Source organism: Siphateles boraxobius, unplaced genomic scaffold (assembly GCF_051911475.1).
Source record: "Siphateles boraxobius isolate OS27281-9 unplaced genomic scaffold, OSU_SipBor_1 207, whole genome shotgun sequence".
NCBI classification, from domain to species: Eukaryota; Metazoa; Chordata; class Actinopteri; order Cypriniformes; family Leuciscidae; genus Siphateles; species Siphateles boraxobius.
The window spans coordinates 180,163-201,347 of record NW_027508819.1 but is presented as its reverse complement, the minus strand read 5'-3'; the positions used below and the strand labels follow the sequence as shown (position 1 = coordinate 201,347).

General features: G+C 36.7%; 1 protein-coding gene across 3 annotated transcripts in view; it reads left to right on the top strand.

Moving 5' to 3' along the window:
- Positions 1–15,856, top strand: part of LOC143745597 (uncharacterized) — a 43,585-nt gene extending 27,729 nt beyond the window's left edge. The window contains exons 7-17 of one of the 3 annotated variants that reach the window (XM_077237710.1): positions 173–282; positions 411–604; positions 713–854; positions 952–1,602; positions 2,373–2,488; positions 2,572–2,712; positions 2,791–2,838; positions 2,930–3,013; positions 3,284–3,349; positions 14,117–14,345; positions 14,643–15,856. In XM_077237710.1, the coding sequence (XP_077093825.1) occupies positions 173–282; positions 411–604; positions 713–854; positions 952–1,602; positions 2,373–2,488; positions 2,572–2,619 (1,261 nt within the window). In that variant the 3' untranslated portion in view covers positions 2,620–2,712; positions 2,791–2,838; positions 2,930–3,013; ... (1 more) ...; positions 14,117–14,345; positions 14,643–15,856. Of the gene's footprint in view, positions 1–172; positions 283–410; positions 605–712; positions 855–951; positions 1,603–2,372; positions 2,489–2,571; positions 2,713–2,790; positions 2,839–2,929; positions 3,014–3,283; positions 3,350–4,579; positions 4,654–14,116; positions 14,346–14,642 lie in introns of all 3 variants that reach the window. The other 2 variants (XM_077237712.1, XM_077237711.1) reach the window with 2 other exon arrangements.
- The last annotated feature ends 5,329 nt before the right edge of the window (positions 15,857–21,185 follow it).

The window sequence follows — 21,185 nt, the reverse complement described above, 5'->3', positions numbered from 1 at the left end:
ACAGTACATCTACCACACACAACTTTTCACCTACATTGTTCAATTCCTTTTTTTTGTGGAAAGTTATTGGATTTTTGTAAACTCTTATGATTTATAAGGTACTACTGGTGTTTCATATGTGTCACTATACTTATTACGTAAACAATCTATTAATACTTCCCTCTTCTTTTAGGCAAATCACATTAGTGTGTGTAAAGGGACGGAGCTACCACCAAAACAGAAATGCACAGAGTGCTGCAGCCGGTATCACTCTGGAGATGATTGGACGGGGATTTGTGTCAAGTAATTGTGGATTCAATCCCATATTTCTTTGTATTTAGTTCTAATTTTAATTTTTTTCAATTCAAATGACAAGCTTTTTAAAAAACAAAACTGAAATATTTATTTATACTAACCTTGTGTGTCCAAAGGTAATAATCAGAATCCATTCAAGGTACTGCCCTCCTACCATTTCTGGGCTCCTTGGATTGGGCACAAAACAAGGTCCTCCAATGAGGTGCTCAACACAGAATTTGAAAAGATTAAGACTGCTAAGGTGTCTGAAGAGTCCCAAGTCTACCATGTTACAGAAGATAGACTGATGGAGGAGCTCATGAACCAAAAGGTATATTTGTTTTGTATAATGTATTTTTATTATATGTTTTTGTTTAGTTTCACATGCATTTGTTTGGGGGCACATCAAAATGTATTTTCCTAATCCTACTTTGATCAGGTTGATGTTGTTCGTAAACTGTGCAAGGAATGTGGTCTTGACACAGTTGGATCAAAACTGGACCTCATTTCACGCTTGCGTAGTGAAATGCAAACACGGCACAGCTACGACAAGATTTTCCAGAAAATATGGGGTGCATCAGGTCAGTGTTTTGGAAAGTGTAAATATATGAAATATGCATTTCAAGTCTACATGGTTTGTATTGCTCATCAGTTTTTTTTTCTCCTGTATTCATGTAGGTGGTTGGTGTGCCATAATGTGCCCTTGTGGTGTTGTGTACAGCCTAAAATTCCTGATTCGAGCTGAGAGCCCACGAGACTATGCAGGTTTACTTCTGTCATGGAAACATCTTCCTAATAAATGTATTTATGATTTTGCGAGAGGTTTGGTTGCACATACAAATGTGACTAGGGCCCCAGACATTGTTCCCTTTCAGCCTTTTGAGGGAAGATTGCTTGAGCCAACTACGGAAAACATCTCCATGGCCAGAGAGGGCAAGATATTTTCCCATCTGTCATGGCTCCGTGAAAAGAAAGAAACACCAGATGAAAATGGTCATCCTATTACTGGATCTGCTGACCACTTAGTGTTGTACGACACGTTTCATGAGTCCAACACCAAAGACCCAAGGGACATCTTGAGGAAGATTTCTCTGGTTCCTGAGCTTGCTGGGAAGATAAATAGCCAAGTTGTGGAACAATTTTTTTCGCAAATGAGGAAAAACAATTATTTCCTGAATAATGCAGCACCAGAAACAAATATATTCCTTTTGAGAAGCATTGTACACCACCACAATCAAAGGACTAACAATGAATTCATCAAAAGAGCCAGAAAGACATTTGTGACAGACACTGAATTCAATGACTATGGCCAGGCAGTTCTATGTACCGGTAAGTCACTTGCAATCTCATGTTTTTACATTCTAGTTGTAACATACTGTTTGATTTCATGGCTTTGTAGCTTAAAATGCACATATCATAAATAATAAAAGATTACACAAATTAGGATAATATCACCGGGCAAAATTACAGAACTTAAAACGGTTGTTACTTCACATGTCAATGTATTACTCATAGCCCATTAGGGTTCACACATACATAATAATTGATCTTCACTGGTTTACATAATACATTGTAGCACCCAAAACATTTCATGAGTGTGACCTATCACACACTGAAACACCAAACACAAAATATATCTTGGAATTTATCACATTTCAAACAAATATAAAGCCTGTTACTATTTCTTTATGAATCATAATTTGTTGACTTTGTTCAAAGGTTCTCAACAAACAGATTCAAAAACCGGGCTAATGTTTTATTTATTATTTTAATAATTATCTTTTTGTTCCTGAAACATTAGACAAAAACAAACATGAAACTCAAAACGTGGAGACTAAGTATGTGTATAAGCATATATTAAAGTATATGTATTTTTAGACCACACATATGCAAAATTGGGTTCTTTACAGATGTTTTGTTATCTGAAAAACTTATGTACAAGGTTAAACTGTTTGTTTATAAAAAGTAAATTCATTATGTTCCTAAATTGTAATTGAGTACTCAATGACATGTATCAAGTATGTATTAATGTACACTGATAAATGTATACTCAATCAAATGAGTTAACAATGTCTTCAACAACATTTATCTAATTTCAGCAACAGAACCTGAAAACCAGTGTGGTGAGCACTGTCAAGAGTTGATTCTACCAGTAAACCTCAAGCCTTCTCGATCATGCTGGACTCTGGGACATCATTCTCTTCAGGAGCAGTTGGTACACATGAACTTTATATCGAACACCTTTCATATGTATCTCACAATCTTTGTTTTGCATTATTTTGTCATGCATAATTTTAGTGTTTTCTTTCAAAACTTTCAGATAAACTATGTCCTGGATCAGAGTAAGCCGGGAATGAGCTGATTGTGAAAGATGGAGTAACATGCATCACCAGACCAGACTTTCAAACCCTCGGCCTGAAAAAAGAAATGGAATCCACGGTCGGAAACACACAATGAGTACTTGCAGCAAATACACTTATATGAATGATTCGTATAAATAATATATTTCATTTATAGGTCGGAAATGGATGTTTTAGGATCCTCAGAGAGATTCTACAGTTGCAGGTTCGATGTTAAATTTAATGTAAATTTGGAGGGGACAAAAAAAAATAAATTTCAAGGCGTTTATCTTATTGGAATGATTGACATTCTGCAGGGAAAAGACGTTTTCATCGTTGATCTCTATGTTCCTCCAACTTGGCTCCCACCCATTAATCAATCTCCCCTTTCCAGTTTTCCGGTAAGAAACAGTTTTCGTGAAATCAGACTGTGAATGTCAGTTTGCTGCTTTATTAGGACACATAGGTTTTGCAAACAGGGTGACACTTGGGCAAATCACTGAGTCCTGTTTGCTCTAGCAACTATGTTTGTCGTCTGTATGCTAAATTAAAGTAGAAGTAAGGATGACATATAAGGATTTCAGTTACATCAACAAAAGTGTTGAGCAGTATTTAACCACCATCATCCTTTTAGTACATGACTGTACAATTTGTTTGCCTCTTGTAATTAGGTGAATTCGCACATGAAAGATGCCTAGATTATTCCATTGTGGACCCCTGGGCACTACACGCTGTGTGTAAGTTATGCAAACTTAGTTCCTATTGTGTATATTACAAGCCATGAGGATAAACATAGGTTTAATATGCTATTGGCCTGTGTTTCATATCAACACATCATTAATCGATAATATCACTTTCCTGGTGGAATGCTCTGCCCACAGCCCTTGTCAACTGGGCAAGGATTTAATCTATACTTGACACAGTTGGTGACTGGTTAACCATAGACAATGAAATAATATTAAAATGTTAATCTTATATTTTGAATTCTAACAATGTAATGTTTGGTTAGAGTTCACTAAATTTGGGAGTGTTAGTCTGCTAGGTCATTGTTCTATTGTCACTATAAGTTATCTACTTTTCATCAAGAGTGCATGTTCTCTATAGGTCTTGAGACCACAACAACAAGAAATGTTGTTACTGGACTCCAAATATCCATACAAACCACAAGGGTTTTGTTGTGGTTTTCAATCTTTCTGAAAAATAACTTCGCAGAGATCTTTGATGCCAGAAATAATTAGACTTTATTTTCGAACGCCGTTCCGTTCCATAGAACGACGCTCTAACGCTCTGGCCCTGCGGCCCACTGGCCCTCTGGCCTTCCAGTGCGCTCCCGAGTATCTTTTGGTTCAGAGTTATATACATACATCTTCTTCCAAAGAAGGTAACACACCCTATAGATAGTTTTGGGTAAAGGTCTTTTACCATGTGACTTCTCAGAATAGAATTTTCTGCAGCAAACAACATTCCATTCAAGGTCTTTCACATACACAGAGGAAATCCAAAGTCACAGACAGAAGAAATAATTGTGTCCAAATATATAGCAAAATTACTTGTTTTCTAAATAATAAAATCTTCAACATTCCCTCCTCTGAGGCTTATTAAGCCTCACATTCACTATCCTTTACCAGAGTGTAGTTTCAAAATCCAGCTCTCTCATTTATGCTACCTAGTGACCCAACTGAGTCACCCATTCTCCTTTCCAATTACTGGATTAAGCCAGCACACTCCGGAGGAGCATTCGAGCCAAACATCTCTCTCGATTTTCTTTCAGTTGTTTTTTTCTTTTTCTTTCAATGGAAAGAGTAAAAAATTTGAATTCTCCCTAATCAAAATTAAACCAAAGAATAAGACAGTGTTATAAGTGTGTGTATACATTTGGTTCAGCATTGCCTGATATTGTCACAGTTATGTAGAGTATATCAAACATAAAAGTCTCTTATACTATTGAAAGTTTTCTTGCGGTGTAGATATCCTCTTGGGTCTGGCTCATCAATCATCTTCTTCGTCCTCAATTCCTCATTTACTGGAATCAACATCCAGGGTTTGTAAATATCAATTTGGTTGCCCTCTCAAATTAGTTTTCATTATCTTTTTTCCGCATTTTCATTCGTTTAACCGTGGTTTTCCAACTAGTGATCTTAATATACAAAGTACACAACAGAATAATAACCCACTTTCAATATCCCTAATTGAGCAAACCTTAATTTTCAAAACTTTTCATTAAGTTTTCCTTAACTTCTGCTCTTAAGTTTTTCTTGACTCAATCGTAATCGCTAAATTTTCCTCCCTGCGCAATATTATTTAGTAAAAGTGCAACACTGATCACCAAACATAAGTCAGTTTACTTTTTTCACATAATTGTTTTTCTCCTAATGCAGACAAAGCATTATAATAAATATCTGCTTATTATAGTAGTCTAATTGATTCATTATGCATTTTTGTTCTACTTGATCCATATGACATTAATTCAGAATATGGCTGGGTAAACATAACTCTCTCATTTTTATCACTTCTAATGAGAGAATATCATTTCTTAAATTCGAAGAATCCATCTTTTAGTCGGTCAATTTTAGTGAACAGAACACTTTACACATCTAATAAATTGCAATACATTTCACTTACTGTCTATTTTATTACCAAATTTAAACAATAAATTCCATTTTGACCTTTTTAATCTCGCGTGTTGCTTCTCATTCTCATTGTCGCTCCTCAGTTCAAGACTAAACTGAATACATTTTCTTCGTTTCTACTAATTTCTAAATAAACTATCATGAATAAACTAATTATGTGTCATGTAATCACTCTAACTAAGAAAGCTTCAGAGCAATGTTACATTTATCTCATAAAAGTCATTCAATAAACTCATTAGACAATTAGAAAATAACTCAAGAAAATAACTTTTTGCACTATCTTACATATTCCTTATATGTACTTTTTTTCTTTATATCTAACAATCTAAAAGTTTGTCTATCAACCATTTAAACCATTAGCATTATAACTTAATTTTTTTTAAAACTTCCTTGTGTTCGTATGCAACTTTTTTTTAATCTTCAATACTTCTGTTTAGTTGACATATAATCTGACCTTATTTCTGATAGATTTTCAATCTAAGGATTACTTCTGTCAGAAATATAATTTCTGTTCCTGTCCTCCTCTGTTGATTTCATCGCTTTTACCCATCTATATCATGTCCACATAATCCATTACCAAGTGTTTTAATAGTTCTTCTGTAGACTGATATATGGCCTATTTTTGTCGCTGTTCTTTTCTTAACTTCGTTTTTGCCACAAATTTCACAAAACTTTGCAAAAATGCTTTTAATTTAATTTTCTTACCTTACTCCCCCCTTTGCGCACTGGTTTAAAACCATTGCGCATCTGGATTGAGAATATTCAAAAGTATTCACTGGTTCAACAATCTGTCCTTCATGTGAATGCCAAATATCTATTCTTGACGCCCCTCTGGTGCCATTTAGATTGTTCACAAGGGCCTGTTTGTTATTGGATTTCAATAACTTCCTCTAAGTCTATAAACTTTCTATACTTTCTATCAAGCACTACTTGATATCATTTTAACTAATCAATTGCATTTTGAATCAAATTGTATTCTTATCAATTAAAATTAAAATTTAATATTTGTTAATACTTGCTTTAATTTCAACTGTAGCCTTAAATTAATTAAGTATACCCTTGTATTGACAAATTTCATCTGAGTATCCATTAAGATTTATTAAAGTTATTTTTAGTTCTAATTTTTTCCTTCATGAATTGTCTTAATTCCCACTATGCTATATCAATTTCTTACATTAATTGTTAACATTATTTTAGTTTCTTTTCTTTTTTTCATTATCATTGTTTTCTATGTTGCTTTAATATATTTTTCTCTTCAATCATTTTTGTTATGGTGGGGTTATTATTAAGTTGCTACTGAATCTATTCAAGGGATGAACATTCATTCATAGGAAAGTAGGTTGATGTTGACTATTGTTTGAGCTTGTACTCATCTCTGTTGATTCTCTTCTTTGCACAGTTCCTCTCATTACTGTGTTTCTGGTCAAGTTTGTCTTCTTTTTCCATTCATGATTTGATCACTCTGTTAGCCATCTTGTCATCTTTACATCGTTCACCAGGGTGACTCTTGAGTCGTTTGTTGCAATGGACTCTTTTCTCTCATTGTCAGCATGTCCTTGATCCCTCGCTTCAGTTGTGGGGGGTTGCTGAAGTCAGTTGGTGTATTTTAAGTTGAGAGACATGAACTCAAATGTCAGTCTGTTGATCACTTCTTCTGAAATTACAAAGCACAGTTACTGGTTCTTTTTGTCAGACTCGTCCCAGAATCCTTCCTGGAATTGAACTGCTGCTATCTGTAAATTAAAGCTTAATTGTTTTTGTTAGTGACAACAACATGTGATTTCAATCATCTGCTCATCTGTCCCATTGTCCTTCTCGCTGTTACCTGTAGAAAGGTCATGTGGGTTGAGTGGTGTCCTTTCTGCTTTCATTAACAGCAGGACTTTAATCCATATATTCTCATTTGTTTTTCATAAATTTGACTTTTGATCATTATTTGCAACTTTTTGCATTTTTCTCACAATAAAATTCAATTTACTCTTATAATTAGTCAATACAACTCAGTTATCTCTTTGTCTTGAGTTCCACTATTAGCACATTATTTATTAGGCATCTTGGACAATACTCAACCCACTTTGTTACTATACAAAAGTTACAAGACAATATTTCATACTTTTGACAAAGATCAGCTCCATCATGATATGCTGAAAAGAAAGGCAGATGTGTTATGCGCTGCGCAAATCTGGGACTGTTTTTTCAATTTTTATTTTTCTCTTTTCATTCTTTGTTTTTTCATATTGTTATTATAGTTCCAACCAGGAAATTTAACCAAATGCATCCATGGTCATTATTTTACTGGGCAGAATTTGCCCTGTGGGCCCACATGTTAAATTTTAAATACAGCTGTATTGGCAAAATAATTGATTTGGCTTAGATGTTTCTTCAGACACCATCTCTCACTCATTCACACTCAGTGTCTCTCTCACACACACTGGCCAGCATACACTCTTACAGGTTGTGCTCTAAATGTGGCATCCTATAATTTTAGCCATAAGGTCTGATCAGGTCAACACAGCTATGTCAAACACTACTGAGAAGTGTCAATGATCATAAGGTTTAGTTTAACACCGTTGTTATAATCCTTTTTTTCTTTTTACAAAATCTAATAGACTAAGTATTTTAGTATAATAGGCCTGCCAATTGTAATTTTTCAAATGCATTTTGTCATTTGTTTTTCTGATTTGAGCTGCTTTATGATATAAATTGGAGATCTCTGCATAATCTTGGATCCATGGCCAACAACATTTCCATCTCATTATCCCAGTTTTGACAGCATTTTTTGCGATTTCATAAGCTTGGACTTTTGGAATAATTTTTTCTCCAATCTATATCTCTAAAAACTTACCAAAACAAAATGGAGTGACCAGTATCATTGTTTTGTAAACAATAATAATTATTTGACATTTTGCGTCTATCTTTTTCTTTTCTACAGAATAATGTATTATGTAATGTAATAGCCCTCACTATACCAAATCCAGCCTCAGTTTGAACTATTTGGTGAGTTGAGCACCCACTTCTCTCTTTCAGTGTATTCTCTTTCTTTTTTATATGGCTGGACTTGAACCTACTGGAAAAGCAGAGAGGGTTAGTTTAGCAGAGAATATAAAGAATTGCTTATGAGACCAGTGAATAATCAGAATGAATAAAGTTAATATAATAACTAAATTTGAAGCAGTCTCTAGAGTGATCATCGGAGTTGCCACACCTGTGTTGCCCGTAGGGGAAGGATGTCGGTCAGTTCTTCTGTTTTTAGATTATCAGTCTGTTGAAGCTTCATGGCTGTCGCTCTGCATGTGTCGTCAGCCTAGCTGTCACTCAAGGCTTGGTGTAGTAGACTGTATATTGGCTCTGTTGTTTCTCTGCCTCTGCTGAGTTTGGGCTTTTGATAGATTTTGCCACAGCTTTGCATCTCAGGATTTTCCTCTTGTCCTCAGGAAAAAGTCTCCAGTGAAATAGTGAAAGTTTCACCTTTTCCAGCATTAAATCAGTCTTTCTCCATGCTGAGTTTTCCAGAGAGTGGTCATCTTCAGAAGGGGAGCTGAAAGCCCCTCACCCACTCTTTTTCTTCTCTCTGCAGTCGCGTCTTTGACCTTTCACCTCTTCCATTCGACACTGAAGCCATCTGAAACTTGAACACTCAGAGAGCTGCATAGATCAAATTAGTCTTTATAAATATTTTTTCCTGAGCTATTAGCTCTTTATCTAAATTCCACTTTTTAACCATCTTTTTCATAGTTCTTTTATACTATATAATAATCACTGGTTGACAACAGCAGTTCTCCCATTCTGTTTTTAGTAAAGCAAGTTCTTTGTTGCAGGAAAAAGCAAGCTATTTCTTCATTGCAATATCAGCAATAATCTAACTTTTGATTTTCTGAGTATAATACAATTAAATAATGTTCCCTATCATAAAATCAGACTTCAATCTTTCTCCTATATTTGCATGCTGTGCTCAAAATAATCTAACATGGTGAATAAACTTTTCCTCACCCATTCCCAACAATTCCCATTTACTACAATTCTAAGATTGCTGTAAATTATTTATGACTGTTGAAACTTGGTCACCCAATCTTGTTCACTTTTAGCACACTGCACAAGTAATTTTTTCTTAGCACAAACTTAATTATCTACAATAGAATCATTTTTCTCACTTTGTCTTCAGGGATAATGAGATACAAATTTTAGACGTCTTCAGATATAAGATATAATATATTAAGCACGTGCATTCTTATTTATTTATCCATTAATATATATCAGTCCATTTATTAATATATATTTTATACTTTAACTTATTTATACTACAATAATCTGCAAGACTAATATCTTGAAACAATTGTTTTCTTTTACAATTTCCTTTACTTTTAATACTCATTTATACATTACTTGTCTCTCAAGCTCATTCACACATTCCTTGTCACCTATTTTTAACCACAGGCACAGTCAAGCAGACACACAGGATCCCACATACACACACACACAAGTTATAATCTACTTACAGTGTTACTCACTGTCTTTATAATCAATACATCACTGATACACTTCCCCAACACAGTGAAAAATAACTATATAAAACTTAGCCTACCCGAGCAGACTTTTGTCAAACCTATGTTTGACAAAACGGTAACCGCAGGCTATTAGCTTCCCCGAGCAGTCTCTTGTCAAATCTTTAACAAGACGGTAACCGGAAGCTAAACTTGATCTATACGCATGCTATACTTGTATCCGTCCAGGCCCACTTACAAGTAAGCACAGATCAACACTGATATCTTATCAGTACTTATAATCCTCTGTGTACATGCTATCTTATTATCCGTCGAGGCCCTCTTAATAAGAAACACAGAAAACTAATACTAAACTTCATCTGTGTACATGCTATCCCATTATCCGTCAAGGCCCTCTTAATAGGAAACACAGAAACCTGATATTCTATACCAGTATACTTAAATCTATAAAAAACTGATAACCTTTATCATTACACTTGTCATCCTCAAGGCCCTCTTGACAAGAAAAAACAATAACTGTTATCCTTTAACAGTAAACATAAATTCTTACGTACATACGACAAAACCTTTAGCGGCACATCAGCAGTACCAATATTCATACAATCTGCATCAGATTATATAAACACTGGCAAACACTAACGGGAGCTCCGCCACGCTATAACACAGTACTTGACATCATCAACAACAATAGACACTTATTTCTAGAATCAAAGATACTATTTTCAATTTTTAGTTCTTTAAACTTGGAGAAGCATTTTAAAGGGTCTTACCACTCTGGCTCACTGGTGACAACACATACTTTTTCAAAAGCAAAAATTTGCTCACCTCAAAGTACAGTGGCCACTGTTGTCTGTGTCGGTCACCAGAGTCACCTTTCGTGGTTCCTTCTGCTTCAAAACCCAAGCCCCACGTTGGGCGCCAAATGTTGTGGTTTTCAATCTTTCTGAAAAATAACTTCGCAGAGATCTTTGATGCCAGAAATAATTAGACTTTATTTTCGAACGCCGTTCCGTTCCATAGAACGACGCTCTAACGCTCTGGCCCTGCGGCCCACTGGCCCTCTGGCCTTCCAGTGCGCTCCCGAGTATATTTTGGTTCAGAGTTATATACATACATCTTCTTCCAAAGAAGGTAACACACCCTATAGATAGTTTTGGGTGAAGGTCTTTTACCATGTGACTTCTCAGAATAGAATTTTCTGCAGCAAACAACATTCCATTCAAGGTCTTTCACATACACAGAGGAAATCCAAAGTCACAGACAGAAGAAACAATTGTGTCCAAATATATAGCAAAATTACTTGTTTTCTAAATAATAAAATCTTCAACAGTTTCAACATGAGGGACATCAAAATGTTATAAAGTCATCTGAGGAATGCATGTTATTTGGCGGTCACGTTCCCCTGACCTATAGATGTTACCTAATGGTCCTGTTCTGCTGACCGTATACAGTATGTTCTGTTTTTGCGTGTTTCTGGCCATGTTCCTTGGTCCTTGTGTGTGTGTGTGTATATATATATATATATATATATATATATATATATATATATATATATAATACTTTTGTTTTATTTTATTTAATGCATGATAAAGATTTGTACTCATTTGTACCCATGTTCGACCGTCTGTGAGTATCTTGAATTTATGTATTTAGTAAGACTACATTTTTGATTTTGGTTTCTTAGTGACTTTGCAAAAAGTCGGGTGAATGGGATTTGGACAGAGAGAACTGGCGAGGACATAAAGTTTTTAAGCAGTGCTTTCCAACCAATAAGTGAATGATTTGAATATGTCATGTTTTGGAGCTGATCATATTTTATTTTCTCTTGAAATAGGGACTTCCTTCACAACCTTATGGGAATGACTGTGGCATCTTCATTCTGATGGTCAGATTTTACAAATTTATCAGTGCTTCGCCTGCTACTTCGGTGGCGCTGCCAGACTAAGACAATTTGCATGCACTGAGACAAAAATGCATTTGCCCACCTATCTAAATGTAGGGGAGACAGTGAATAACCCCAATTTCAAAAAACGGTGGAGTGTTCCTATAACTGCCTTTTACTGACAATAATCCCTTGCAAAGCAAGTGTGTTCAGTATATCCTGGTAACGTATCCCTAAATTAAAATTCAACTTTATCAAATGCTCTCTATCCATAGCTATTAGCCTGACAAGAAGTGCCTTAAGCGGGTGGCAGCTTTAGCGTGCACTTTCTGCTTTGGGGAGAAAAGCTGCTCTATTGTGCATTCTCCTTTTATATACACTTATCTTGAGGCCGCGAGTTACTATCTCAAGGCCACGAGTTAGTATATCTTGAGGCCACGAGTTACTATCTTGAGGCCACGAGTTACTATCTTGAGGCCACGAGTTACTATCTTGAGGCCACGAGTTACTATCTTGAGGCCACGAGTTACTATCTTGAGGCCACGAGTTACTATCTCAAGGCCACGAGTTACTATCTTGAGGCCACGAGTTACTATCTCAAGGCCACGAGTTACTATCTTGAGGCCATGAGTTACTATCTCAAGGCCATGAGTTACTATCTTGAGGCCACGAGTTACTATCTTGAGGCCACGAGTTACTATCTCAAGGCCACGAGTTACTATCTTGAGGCCATGAGTTACTATCTTGAGGCCACGAGTTACTATCTTGAGGCCACGAGTTACTATCTCAAGGCCACGAGTTACTATCTTGAGGCCACGAGTTACTATCTCAAGGCCACGAGTTACTATCTTGAGGCCATGAGTTACTATCTCAAGGCCATGAGTTACTATCTTGAGGCCACGAGTTACTATCTCAAGGCCATGAGTTACTATCTTGAGGCCATGAGTTACTATCTTGAGGCCACGAGTTACTATCTTGAGGCCACGAGTTACTATCTCAAGGCCACGAGTTACTATCTTGAGGCCATGAGTTACTATCTTGAGGCCACGAGTTACTATTTTGAGGCCGCGAGTTACTATCTTGAGGCCACGAGTTACTATCTTGAGGCCACGAGTTACTATCTTGAGGCCACGAGTTACTATCTTGAGGCCACGAGTTACTATCTCAAGGCCACGAGTTAGTATATCTTGAGGCAACGAGTTACTATCTTGAGGCCATGAGTTACTATCTTGAGGCCACGAGTTACTATCTCAAGGCCACGAGTTACTATCTTGAGGCCACGAGTTACTATCTTGAGGCCACGAGTTACTATCTTGAGGCCATGAGTTACTATCTTGAGGCCACGAGTTACTATCTCAAGGCCACGAGTTACTATCTTGAGGCCACGAGTTACTATCTTGAGGCCACGAGTTACTATCTTGAGGCCACGAGTTACTATCTCAAGGCCACGAGTTACTATCTTGAGGCCACGAGTTACTATCTTGAGGCCACGAGTTACTATCTTGAGGCCACGAGTTACTATCTTGAGGCCACGAGTTACTACAGAGTTGATCAGATTTTTTTTCATTGTCACCATTGTTGCGATTCATAAGCTAATTCTTGATGTCTGTATGATCCTGTCAAAACATTCCCTGTATGATGACTTAAAATCTGTATAATGACATAAAATCTGAGTATCACAGCACTGCAGTGCCTTCTTTAACAGTATTGGCATGCAAAATTAATATTTAACAATTTATTCAGATATTACACTTCAGGTGGTATCAATAAAGCAGGCAACTACATGATGACCTTTTTCATTAATAAGTGACCAAGATCTTCTTATCTGAGTTTCTTTTGGATTTCTACAATAACAAATATGTATCACAGACACGCAGTTAAAGCACCCAGATTAAAATCAATGGTAAAAAATAAAGGGTCAAGAGCCCAACTAAAGCGAACACTGATCTCCATCATGGTGACATCAAACTTTATTATTTACAGTAAAACGTCTAACGTCTAAACCTCTGTTAATTCTCAATAAGAATGTTAGTATGAAAGAAAAAAAGTAATAAGTGAGGATGCAGAGATCTTGAGAGATCTGTTAGTGTTTAATGTTCTGTTGGGATGTAAAGTGTTTCTGTATTGTCTGTTTTGTGTGTCACCATTGTGTTGAAGTGTAGAGCCTGTGCTTCATTCCAGGATGAGCAGAGAAACACTGATGAAATGCTACATGTAGCTTTATTTAACAGACAGTAACTGTGTAGTTGCTGATGCAATGACGTATAGTCACAGTAAATCATGCATGTAGTTAACTGCATGTTTTTTAGTACAAAAATCAGGAAATGTACGTAAAATAACTGTTTTTCTGTTAAAAAGCTTAATGAAGATTTCTGTAATAGTTGTCTTGCACACAAGTCTATGCATAAATGCTAAACCTGTGATAGCACTTACTCAAGATATTATTTTGTATATCGTTGTCTTTACTAAACGGGCAATATTATTTATCAGGTTTACCTGATTAGTGGAATCGCTCGCTGGAATTAAGACCGCTGTACTGATGCTGTGTACGGGGTCAAAGGTCGACGCCACAGAACATACTCGGCCCCTCTGATTGAGCACCTCAACACCCGCTGCCAGCAGCTATTTGGAGTGACTGTCTAGGAGAATTTCCGCGCACCTGCTATTGTGACGTCGAATGAGTTACTTGGGTTGGAATACCTGGTCAGTCAAAGCACAGGTGAATCTGGTCCCTCAGTGAAATCTTAGAGGACAGACCTAGTTCAGAGCCTGGCCAGCTTGACCAAGATGAGAAGGATGAGGCGTACCACAGTGACACAGAGGCAGATAACCACACAGTGACTGCCATCCCAGCCCACATCACCCTTGCCACTGACGAGACCACTGCAGCTCACTCTCCACCCTATTAGAATTAAATATAAGCATCCTTTTTGCCTGGGTATTATTTTACAATGCAGCTAATCTATACAAATGATAGCACTTTAACTAAACATGCAATTATTGTACTTGTCAACAGGAGGACGCTTGTAGTCACAACCCACTTGCCGGGTTCCAGCAGTTGGAAGAGATCTGTTCTCTGCTGGTGAATATTTGGCCTGACTGAGGACAAGCTGACCTTAACGACGGAACAGAGAAACAAACCACAAACAGCCACAGAAGTTTAACCAACTGTAGAAAACTCACTGGGGAAACACGCTGTACGTGATCTCATTCGTCGACAAGAAAGTCTCATCAACCTGCAGTCGACAAAAATGCCTTCTGCCACCACCCTGAAGACTGTGTCGATCTCCTCTAAAGAGCTGCCTCCAGCACCATGCCAGCCGTCAGTCCTCCCTCCACCCGACTACACGCAGATCGAGTATGAGAACATTCCAAGCAATGCAGGGACAGAGGTTTCAAAAGAAAGAACAGACATTGCGATGCCAGTTCCAAAAGCTCTCTAACAGTTACAACACAGTAAGGCTGCACTGATGCCCCACTTACCACTGCCAGTGAGAGAAACAGTTGTAAGACTGGAAAAACTGTAAGGACTTTAAGAGAGGGCCACTCTCTGAGAAAAAGGAAATTAACATTTGAACTCCCCCTCATGCACTATTGAGACGAAGGTCTCACCTCCCTCATCCTAATCTACATTTCTCTCCCCCATTCTTCACCCTGGCAGAGATCTCCCAAACTCACACAAGAATCTAAATGGTTTAATGTGAATGATTTTCATCAAGGTTTATACATGTTTGGTATTATTTGAAATGTCTCGGTGCGACTGGTACAAATGTCTCATTCTCAAAGAAGTAAAACAAAAGGTAATAAGGTTTTTAAGAGTTTAGGAATAACTGGCACATAAAGGAATGTGGTCTCTAGGCACTCCCAAAGGTGTAAATTCATGAATGCTAATTTCCACTATTCTTAGCAGATGGTCAACTTCTACCCCCAGTAATGGTGGGGGAATACAGTAAATTTCCACTAAACTCAAGTTTTACATATCAAATAAGGTCTGGCTATATAAGGAAAATGCAACGAGAGCTCAGGGCTGTTTTTCTGTATTCAGATTAGCCCGTGTGGTTGAGGGTCTCGCGACTCTCAGCTCACGTAGCCATACAGTGTCGGGTAAAGGATTTTCCTCTTTGTTCTAGAACATTTGATGGTTTGCATTGATTATCTTTCAATTGATTATGGAATTGTAATAATACATTTACCTGACATAATAAATTGTTATATTTGATTATTCTAACAGACTTTGACTTTATTTTCATTGGAGTTAAAGGGAATAGTCAAACATTAACGTATATTTAATGATGCACAGATATCATTGAAAAACCTTTTCATTTTATGGAGTCAGATGAAACGAGTTAATACATAAGATAAAATGTATTGCATTTAACCAAAAATACTTTGCCGCGAGAAAAGACGTAACACGCAAAGACCTTCACCGCTAATTCTAATACCGCCATTGGATCGAGTTAGACGGCCTTACACAGTTGTAACCAAAAGAAAAACATTGCTCACTTCCACCATCACCAAACCTCCACCCAAAATCACTTCATCTGAAATGATCCCAGCCACTTCCACCAACACAACACCAGTGACAACGGACACATCACAGAGCGCTGACACCCTTATATATAAAAGAAAACACACTGGCAGTCTTACAAATGTTGGAGCAAGCTGTCACGTGTACAAAACCTGCCTATTTGTACACGTTGCAAAGGACCAACTCTGGGACACAACAAATACAAGAAGAAGAGTTTGTGCCCTGTCAATATGATGGTAAATGGACTGCATTTATATAGTGCTTTCAACAGACCCATGGCCACCAAAGCACTTAACATATTGCCTCACATTCATTCACCAACGGCAGTGTCAGCCATACAAAGCACCGTCCAGCTCGTCGGGAGCAGCTGGGGTTTAGGTGTCTTGCTCATGGACACCTTTATACTTGGTCAGGTGGAACCAAGGATGGAACCACCAACCTTCTGGTTTGTAGACAACCTAGATGAACCACTGAGCCACTGTCACCCCACCCTGATGTCGTCCTCAAAAGAGCTGAACAAAATATATGCCCCATTCACACAGCGCGTTGATCCCGGGAAATTGCCAGAACACCTTCTGTGTGAACGCAAACACGACCCGGTATTGATGTCGGGATTGATCCCGGGTTGGGGACCTAGTAACATTGCCGGGATCAGTCCCGGAACGTGCGCTGTGTGAACAAAAGCCGTAAACAATGCCGTGTCGCAATGATGACGCTGAAGTGAAGTGAAAGCAGGGTAGTGAAACGGTACATAATGCGCTAGTTTATGATCAAATCAGAGAAAAAAATGCACAAGCGTGGTTTCTCGAGAGAGAGAAATCGCAGCTCATAAGCAAACTAGACGCTGCTGAGACATTACATGTCACATCGATGTCACGTGTCTTCACAGGATTTTTACGGGTTGTGTGTGAAAGCACTCTCTGATTCCGGAAAATCACTGGCAGTGTGAATGAACCAAAGTCAAACGAACCCGGGTCAAATCCCGGGTCACTTTATCCGTGTATTTTCCGGAATCTCTGTGTGAAAGGGGCGATAGTTTTTACCAGCTATGAACATTTTTACTCAGTTGTACAGTCTCAGCAGTAAATGTGGCAATGTTTCTTTTTGAAGTCCAAAATAACAAATCTGTCTCACAATGTTAACATTTTAACATTGCTTTTACTGAACATAGGTTTTTATTGATTATTGTAATATATGTATATTCTTAATTAATGGGATAGTTTACCCAAAAATGAAAATTCGGTCATCATTTACTCAAACTCATACAGGCTTGGAACCACATGAGGGTATTTCTTCTGTTGAACAAACAGTTGACGGCACCCATTGACTTCCATAGTATTTTTTTCCTACTAGAAAAGTCAATGGGTTCCGTCAACTGTTTGTTCAACAGAAGAAAGAAACTAATACAGTTTTGGAACAACATGAGAGTGAGTAAATGATGACAGAATTTTCATTTTTGGGTAAACTATCCCTACAAATATGATCGATTCAATGTAAACTAAAAGGTGAAGGTTTGTTTTATCATAAAAAATTTGTACAAGTTACATGTGTATATCTTCACAATGTATATTTAAAAGGTTTACTTTACTTTAAAAAAACAACATTGAAATGATTATTGCAATATTTATTTTCTTACTTAATATGTTCTATTCTATGTAACTATATAAAGTGATAATTTGTTTTAGCGTTAAAAAGTGTCCTATTATTTATACGTATACATCTTGAAAAACTTTTGAATAATTACATCAAATCAAACTTTTCATCCATTGTAAAAGAACAATTACATAATTATGATGCTATTATATTAAACAATGAACATCCATAGTAAACTTATATTTTTTTTTTTATCTAAAATTGGGGTACATAGAAAAATACAACATCACAATACATCATAATATTAGTTTGTATACAGTATACAACAAAGCAACTTTTAAGTATTTCATAGGGATTGCTTTAAGTTATTTAAAAGCAACCTATAAATTCAAGTAAGTTAGTAATAGGAAACTTTTTCCAAAGTAATATGGCATATTAATCAGTTGAAATACAATTATTTAAGCTGGATGAATGACGTCGTTGTTTTCAGAATTCATGATATCACTGACCTGAGATAAACTTACTCTCGTGACATAATTAAAATATGATAAATTGGGCCCATTTTCATATTCACATGCACTACTGAACAGTGCATCACCTAGAACAGAATCAAACTTGTTAATGCATCAGTATTATAACAAAGTGTTTACTCAGTGAACAATGCAACATAAGTTCATTACATGCAGTTATTTACAACCTAACCATAAGCCCTACTCTTCTGCACAAGGGTAACGATCAAAACTTCAACAAAATAGAAACACTTTCAAATGTCAAACATAACTGAACATTAAACATTAACAGATGTTTCCCTTTAATCAGAAACATAAAATAACACTTCATTTTAACATTACTCTCTAATTCCAGGCCTGAGCAAAGTATGCTGGGAACTAACAATAGTGTCTCTAAATAAAACTGAATAATTGAGCTAGTTCTCTTGAAATAAATAGGTAGCCTTTTTCCCTTAATTTGATCAGCTTAATCAGTTCCTCAATTCAAGTTTCAAAATTGTGTATGTTTCCTGAAAAAAATTAGGAAAATGTATCTCTTGGTTTTATTAGTGCCATGTTCTCAATATTTTCAACACAACACCCAATTCTCTTAATGAAATATACACAATATTTTTAATCATCACCTTAATTTTTGTAATAAAAATTACAAGACCCATGATTCATTTTTACAGTGTAGTTTCCCATAAATGGTAAGTGCCCTCGCGTAAAGAAAATATATTTCCCAAATATGAATGATCAATATGAAATAACAGTATATCTGAAAATATACAGAATAGTATATTGTGTTAATATATTGAATAATACATAAGGAATTGCTGCTTTTCATATATTAAAAAAGTATGAGACAATATATTTACTAATATATCATAATCGGTGCCACACTACCTTCTAGGGCTGGGTATTTGACAAGGCAAGTTTACTTATATAGCACATTTCATACACAATGGTAATGCAAAGTGCTTTACATAGAAGATTTGAAAATAATCAAAAGAAATAAGAATAATTAAAAAAGTTTTGAATAAAAAATTAAATAAAATACAATACAAACAGTAGGACGAACAGGTGCACAGTGCTCATCCAGTAAATGCACAGCTAAACAGAAGTGTTTTGAGTCTGGATTTGAATGTGACTACTGTAGGAGCACATCTGATCTCTTCTGGAAAATGTTCCAGCATAGTAGCTAAAGCAGACTCGCCAAGCTTAGAGTGAAGCCTCTGTGTTTCAAGCTGATGTGATCCTAATGATCTGAGTGATCTGTTGGGTTTATATTCAGTGAGCATATCTGCAATTATTGAGGTCCTTGGCCATTTAGTGATTTATACACCAGTAATAATACTTTAAAATCAATCGTAAATGTAACTGGCAGCCAGTGTATGTTCACCTTGAGAATAGGCAGTTAGTGGGATGAATAGACGCACGCACGCACACACACACACACACGCACGCACGCACGCACGCACACACGCACGCACGCACACACACACACACACACACACGCACGCACGCACGCACACACACACACACACGCACGCACGCACACACACGCACGCACGCACACACGCACGCACGCACGCACACACACACACGCACGCACGCACACACGCACGCACACACGCACGCACGCACGCACACACACGCACGCACACACGCACGCACGCACGCACGCACACACGCATGCACGCACGCACACACACACACACACACACACACACGCACACGCAAGCACACACACACACACTTTTACAATTGCTTCTCTCTCTTCTTGCATACTGTTGTTCGCACTCTATAATGTAAACATATTTAAATTCTCATGTGCCTGAGGTTTTTCTTTTGTTTGTATTGTATTTTATATATATTTGTAATACTTGTCTGTGTTATGTTGGTGTTTTAAACCATGGGTCTGAGGGAAACTGAATTTCAATCCTCTGTATGTCCTGTACATATAGTAATATAGTAGAACTTAATGTATGTAATTTTATATTCAATAATATATAGATGCATATGTGATCAGATATGGTAATGTATGTGTAATATATTGCAGATGTATTTACTCATGCATTATAAGAAAAATACATTCAGAAACATATGTCATAAATTTCTTAATTTTTTTAATTATATACATTATATTCATATTTACAAGCTACTTATCAAAAGCACAACAGTATGTTTGTACCGCAGTATAAAACAATAAAATTAATACTATACTGATGTGAATAATGCTATCAACTTTAAATACAGAGATTAATATCTTGATGTGAAAAAGGCCAACTTCAACCGAACCACAGGCTCGACTCTTCAGTACAATGGTAACCCCAAAATATCAGACATTCCAGAAAACCTTTTAAATTCCAAAATAATAGAACATTAAACACTAACAGATCTCCCCTGTATATTAATATTGAGCAAAACACATCAAATAACACTTAATTTTAACATTTGCTCTCCTTTAACAGTCAGAAGCAAAGCATGATGGGAACTAGATATCTGTTGTAACTCATTGTGTTTGGGGGGGGGGGGGGGGGGGGGGGGGGGTATATTAATATATGGCCATGCATGGTCAATGCATATATTGTATATTGAAAAATATAAGCATTACACTACATTACGTTACTGCTATTTACTTAAAAAAAATATGGTTACAATATTACACGTAATCTTTTTGAGCAGTTACGGTTTGATTTCTGTCATGGAATCTACCTAAATAAATCATGTAAAATGCCCTAAATTATTTAGTCTATTTCGTGGACAAATGGACTAAGAATATATTGGAAGTGGACAAATGGGTGTTTCGTGGACATAGGGACTAAGAATAGGTTGAAAGTGGATAGATAGGGGTTTTGTGGACAAAGGGACTAAGAATTGATTGGAAGTGGACAAATATGCTCTTCGTCGACAAAGGGACGTAGAATAGGTTGGAAGTGGACAAATA